The sequence below is a fragment of the Brachyhypopomus gauderio genome, chromosome 6, assembly GCF_052324685.1.
Source record: "Brachyhypopomus gauderio isolate BG-103 chromosome 6, BGAUD_0.2, whole genome shotgun sequence".
Taxonomy (NCBI): domain Eukaryota; kingdom Metazoa; phylum Chordata; class Actinopteri; order Gymnotiformes; family Hypopomidae; genus Brachyhypopomus; species Brachyhypopomus gauderio.
In genome coordinates this window covers 22,536,752-22,542,892 of record NC_135216.1, presented here as the reverse complement: position 1 = coordinate 22,542,892, position 6,141 = coordinate 22,536,752, and the positions used below count along the sequence as shown (strand labels likewise).

General features: G+C 46.9%; 1 protein-coding gene across 1 annotated transcript; it reads right to left on the bottom strand.

Moving 5' to 3' along the window:
* Positions 1 to 2,412: 2,412 nt before the first annotated feature.
* On the bottom strand, positions 2,413 to 6,141 carry stmn1a (stathmin 1a). Its single transcript, XM_077009731.1, has 5 exons — positions 6,037 to 6,141; positions 4,516 to 4,570; positions 4,258 to 4,430; positions 3,283 to 3,474; positions 2,413 to 3,179 (listed from the first exon to the last, which is right to left on the bottom strand). Exons 2-5 carry the CDS (start codon positions 4,529 to 4,531, stop codon positions 3,120 to 3,122), a joined length of 441 nt encoding a protein of 146 aa, XP_076865846.1. The 5' UTR covers positions 4,532 to 4,570; positions 6,037 to 6,141; the 3' UTR covers positions 2,413 to 3,119.

Sequence of the window (6,141 nt, the reverse complement as noted above, 5' to 3'; positions counted from 1 at the left end):
AACTAAAGGTGTGTATATGTATAGATAGATAGATAGATAGAATAAGTATCTAGTACATAGAATATGTATCTAGTTTAGGGCTACACGAGTGTTTTCATCTTAACAAAAGAAAATGTCTTTTTATTTTAAAAAATGTGAAAACACTTGGAAAAATTTGCCCAGCACAAAAGCTGTTTAATCATACCAGCAAAAAGCCTTGAAAGGTCTGTATGTATCAGTTTGCTTGTGCAATGCTGCCCCCTAATGATCGCACGGTGGTACTGAAGCACGCAATTAATGCTGAATGTGTATAAAAGTGAACAAATAAATGCCCAGTCGAGCTCATTTCAGCTCGCCCTCTTCACATATATGCATCAAAAATGGGTTTAATTCATTCTTCTTGCTAGTCTTGTACTTAAGACATAGTACTGTGATAATTAAATAGAAATAAAATCATATCATAGTGACAGGATTGGTCTCCACACCTCTGCCCAGCCCTGCAGTGACGGTGCCAGGACCACCAGGTGGCAGCAGATTGGCTGGTACACCTGAGTGGGAGGTGTAGACAGCAAGACACCTTCTCTTTCCCTGCTCCCTCTCCCATTTGTTTGGGTTTGGCCTGGAGCCCCTCAACTACCCCCTGGGGGCTCCAGGCTGCCCGCTGTTCTGGGTATGCGTGTGCTAACTCTTGATGTGTTAAGTACATACTGGACGTTCCCTATGGGGGTTAATAAAGGTTTCTGCTTCTTCTTCCTTGGTTTGCAGCGCTAATTAATGCTGTTAGTGAGCAGAAACATATCAGACAGATGTAAATAGGGAAGTATATGGCAAAATGTAAAAAGTCGGTACATTCTGCACTTATACACCCACCATGCATCTTTTTTCAGAAACATGGAGGCATCATGTGGGTGTACAGTCAGACAGTTTACCTGTTTCCATACAGGGTGTGTTCTGAATCCTCATCAATTGTGAGTTTCTGGCTACTGCTCCACCAGCAACTGGTCTGCTGCTGGCTGGATATTTCTGAGTGTGTAAAATCTCCAACACAACACTAGTGCAATGTCTTCTGCCATTCTATCTCAAAATCACTGCTGTGTTGAGAATGAGCCAATATCCAAATAATAGTGCTGGTCCATAGGGGTCCTCCAGTGGGAATCTGACCGGTCCAGAACAGCGCGAGGTGTCTGACCGCGCGAGGAGGTTATAACTGTACACCTCTCTATGTCTGAGATCATCATAATTCATTCAGTTATTCAGTACAGAACATTGCACGAGGAGTCCATCTGCCTCTTGTGTCAAAGCGGTATCAGTAGCTCTTCGATATATTTGTGTATGACAAAAGAGAGAGTAAAATACGATTTAATCTGTTTGGTAAACGCCAACAGGCAACAGGATTTATAAAGTGCAGCTCGGAAAGGTGCGCGAATAACAGTTTGTGTGCGCTTTCCAGAAGCACCTCTGTAAGCATAATGTGTGATAGCCATGGGCGTGGTAGTGGGGGGGAAAAGTGGACCTGACTACCCAGGGCCCGAGTAGGGAGAGGGGCCCATTTTGCTCATGTGCCTCGTTTACTGGCATTTATAGAGGCCCACTGACATTGAGAGTGTACAGGGCCCAGAATTTGCTGCTACACCCCTGGTGATAGCACTCGCCAAAGTGAAAGTATACAGTAATTATTTAGTCTCTCATTGTACCATTACATCTCTGGAACAATGAAAGATCGGTAATGAAATAGCCTACTAATGTAGGAGTGTGAGATTTACATTTGAGCTGATTTTTATCCACACATTCAAGCATGGTAATTCATAATATGAAAGGACGTATATTCTTACAGTTCCTAATTCATATGTACTGGAGGACCCAACGAGATAGAGTGTAAAACCCAAGTGTTACAAGAGCTGGCGCTAGTGCTCCTGTCTAGATCCGTTGGACGAGAATAAGAGTTCAGCCTTACTTACATAAGCCGCCCGGGGCTCTTTTGGGGAGGGTGATAGTCGGGTTAAGTCCGAGCCTGTTGCTTTCTTACGATTTAGGCACTTAAACGTAGTTACACGAGTATGCATGCACGTCTTTTGAGTTTCCTTTATTAGGACTTTTATCCTATGTCAGTTGGTGGTGCTGTACAAACCCGTATGCAGTTACTCTACCGTTAGGCAGTAATTTGTTGGGGCCAGTGTGTGTTGTGGAACTGCGTATGGTGTAAGGAGCTGCCTGTATTAAAAAAGACTGAACACTGTAGTTTAGATCCCTCCAGGTCGCCTCTGTACAGGCCTGCGTTTATCTCGCGATAGCGCACTGCCTCTCGTTCTGTTACTTCATTTCAGCTGCCATGCTTACATCAACATGGTTTGAATAAAGTATAAAGTGTTGACAAAAGTTCTTGTACTTCCATAATAAGACTTCATGTAAACACAATCAGTAGTACAAGCAGACTAGGATTAGCATTTTATTTATTTTTTCTTGGTACAAGAGTTAACAATCTAGATGCCAAGGTGTATTGCTCATTTTTTGCATTCCACATGTAGAGCAGAGCCCTTCACTCCTGAGCCAAGATGGCCAACCTCTCCAGCAAGTAACAGTCATGTGCTTAATACAAAAATAAAAAAGAAGCCCATGCTCACATTCCAGCTGCATGAAAGCAAAAATGGCAGCCAGCACAAGAAAAGGGCAGAGGCACAATTACAAAGCAGGACTAGCAGGTCGTGGAATTGCACAACCTATGCTAAACACCAGCGACAGAACGTGACCCCTTTGAACAATGCAGTGACGTTTCATAACTGCTAGAGGACAGATAGGACTTAGGAGCACATTTTAAGACATGTTCATCAAAACATGAAGGATTCATGAAGGGACATGCTTCTTTTAAAAGGTAGGACCACGAATATCAAAGAGCTGCATAAACAAAGCTACACACTCAATCAGCTCAGACTCGATGGCCAACAGTCGCGTGTAAAATAGCTGCAGACACTGAGAAGGTGGAACTTTTTCCTAAACCTTAAAAGAAACTGACAACAGTACAGTGGGCAGTGAATACAAATACTGGCCATCAAAGAACTTATGGAAAAATAAAATCTTTGGATATTTAACAAGAAAAGAAAGAAAATAACCCTTTTGGGATCCTGCGATTGTACAGTTCAGTTCTACTCGCTAGTTGAATCTTTGGATTCCTTGTTCTTCCGAACCTCTTCCAGCTTCTTGTCCTAAAGCCAGAGTCAGAGAGGAGGCACAGAGGTTACAGAAGCAGCAAAACGGGCAAACGAGACAGAAGCTGCAAACTCCCAACAACGAGAAGCGCCCACGTACCTTCTCTTTGAACTTCTCATTCATGGCCGCCATTATTGCCGTGCGGTTCTCCTTGTTGGACTCCATCTTCTGGTTGAGCTTCTCCTCTGCCATCTTGCTGAAGTTGTTGTTCTCCTCCAGTGCTTTCTGCTGCACTTCTTTGCAATGTTCCCGCTTCTCAGCCAGGTGCTTCAGAACCTCTGCTTCGTGGGACTAGGAGGAACACCACCGAATCCATTACAACTCCTCACACCACATGTGGCCATTAAAGGGGGAGACCGGGACCACAGCCACAAACGAACAAGATAGAGTAGCACACCATGGGATCTCATGGTTAAGTGCCCGATTGTCTTACATGGTTTCCATAATTCTGCTATAGGATACTCAAAGCGGGCCTGGCTAATTGGTGCTTTCTACAGAAGTCTTTTGACAGATACCAAATTCTGTAGGTCAAGAGGCCACTTGCTTAACTGCCCCATCCACACACGTTAACTAGGTTAATTGCAAACCACAGGAGCCTCCTGAAAACACGAGTTGTTAAAGACCCCCTGGCGCTCCATAAGCAGCAGAATGAAAGCAGCACAGCGCCACGCCCACCATACGCCCTGCCGCGCCCACCATACGCCCTGCCGCGCCCACCATACGCCCTGCCGCGCCCACCATACGCCCTGCCGCGCCCACCATACGCCCTGCCGCGCCCACCATACGCCCTGCCGCGCCAGGCCCACCATACGCCCTGCCACGCCAGGCCCACCATACGCCCTGCCACGCCAGGCCCACTATATGGCCCACCATACGCCCTGCCACGCCAGGCCCACTATATGGCCCACCATACGCCCTGCCACGCCAGGCCCACTATATGGCCCACCATACGCCCTGCCACGCCAGGCCCACTATATGGCCCACCATACGCCCTGCCACGCCAGGCCCACTATATGGCCCACCATACGCCCTGCCACGCCAGGCCCACCTTGCGCCCAGCTGCGTGAGGCCTACCTTACGCCTTTCCTCAGCTGCAGCCAGCTTCCTCTGGATCTCTTCCAGACTCAGATCCTTTTTCGCAGGAGGAGAGAGGGGGAAATCTACTTTGCTGTCTGGGGGAGAGTTTCCCAGGAGGACCTCGAATGCCTGGCCAGAGGCGCGCTTGTCCAGTTCCTTCACCTGGATATCTGAGGGACGGCAGCAGCATTCAAAACACGCTAAAGGCCGAAGAAAACGTCCGTGTCTGCAGATGGATTTGATTTTCCTCCTTACCGCAAGGGGAGGCCATTGTAGCAGGTGACGGCAGAATCGAGCTTGAGCTTTACACCTGAGGGAATAACACATTCCTGGCAATGAGGGAAGAGTTTGCGTTCTGAATATGAGCAGCAAGTGCCCTCTAGTGGCCATTTGGATGCACTCGCATGTTTGTGATCACAGCGATGTAGCTCAAAAGAGCGGGGGGGGGGGGGGGGGGGGACGACAGCTCAACGGCTGTTTTTGAATACTTCAAAAAAAAAAAAAAAAAAAAAGCGCACATTTTGTATATTCGTCGTCTTGTGATGCAACACGTCCAACTCGTTTCTATTCATGCATCTTTAAAAACTGTGTTCGTAAAAACTGCAGCCGTGCGCAACATTAAGAAGGCCAACTGTACAGGTGAGATGTGGGCAGTAAAATCGCCCCGACACGCTGAAGTTTGGCGCGCACGGAGGATCAGAGGTTCACACGGGCGTCCACACGGGGGAACAGGCGCACTCCCCACCCCAAAACGTGTTACAACACCGAGCGCGCTAAGAAAGTGTTGCACATTTCCCACAACTCTATAAGCAAACACTGGCTAATACGTGTGAAAATACAAAAACGGGCAATCTGAGCGTTTTTATCGGTGCAGTTTCGCTTTCTAAACGCCTGGTGCGTTTCAAGGTACACGCACATCAGCCAGTGTCGACAACCAGGACTGCAGACAAAGACTCGGGCGGTACTGCTGCTCAGCACTGCTCACTTATACCTGTGGGTCAGTCCACACTTCACTACCCGAGTGGGTTTAATATATCCCCTCCATCACCACTCTAGGACAAGGGCCGTTTGTTCAGTTAACAAAAGAGTTCATTTTGTGTGCGAGCAGAAACTAAAATTATTTAAGGTTCAAGCATGTAGTGCGGGAACTCCGTTGTAATTTCAAGTTACTTTTTCAGATGATTTGGGCAAACACCCCACATAAACGATGTTAAAATAAGTACCGCTCGCTACAGGCAGCGTTTACACACAGCTGAAGGATGACATGACTAACGCTGCGTTATCTCGACTAAACCTCGCCAACTGTGTTAACAGCCAACAAACACGTCCTAAATCTGAGGGGCTTTGATTAATCAGACCACTAAACTCAACATTAAGGGGAGGAACATATAATCCTAACGGGCATCCAGACTGCTAGTCTGGTTCAGACCAAGTAAACAAAGCCCGAAGTCAACGGTGAAAAACAAGACTGCGTTGGTCTAAATAACCCGCGTGCGCGTGCGTGGCCAGCACGCGCGGGTTTCTTAGCTAATCCGTCCCAGTTAACGACAGTTTGCCTCGTTCACGTGTTATTTACTTACAGTAATGCACATAAGTCATACACATGACGACAACGAAGAACTGAGTATTCCGGTATTTCCTAGTCGTTTAAAACAAACGAAACTCATTTTACGAATAAGAAGTATCTGTGGTGAAATATGAGCACAAATGAACATTTTTTTAGTGGCCAAATCAATCTTTTTTAACGTGCTCAATTTCAATAACAGTCACACCCACCTTTTCGACAAACGGGTTCAGGTTCTCGCACACTCCGTCTCGCGCCGATTTCTTGCCCCGCGCGCTGCTGATTCGCGCATAAGAAGACCGAACGTAATGTCGTCA

Excerpts from the sequence above, each read along its gene's own strand:
- stmn1a (XM_077009731.1), bottom strand. Across the intron at positions 3,475-4,257 it reads CAGCTGAGGAAAGGCGTAAG|TCCCACGAAGCAGAGGTTCT; the intron begins GTAGGCCTCACG and ends TGTTCCTCCTAG. Across the intron at positions 3,180-3,282 it reads ATGAGAAGTTCAAAGAGAAG|GACAAGAAGCTGGAAGAGGT; the intron begins GTACGTGGGCGC and ends CTCTGGCTTTAG.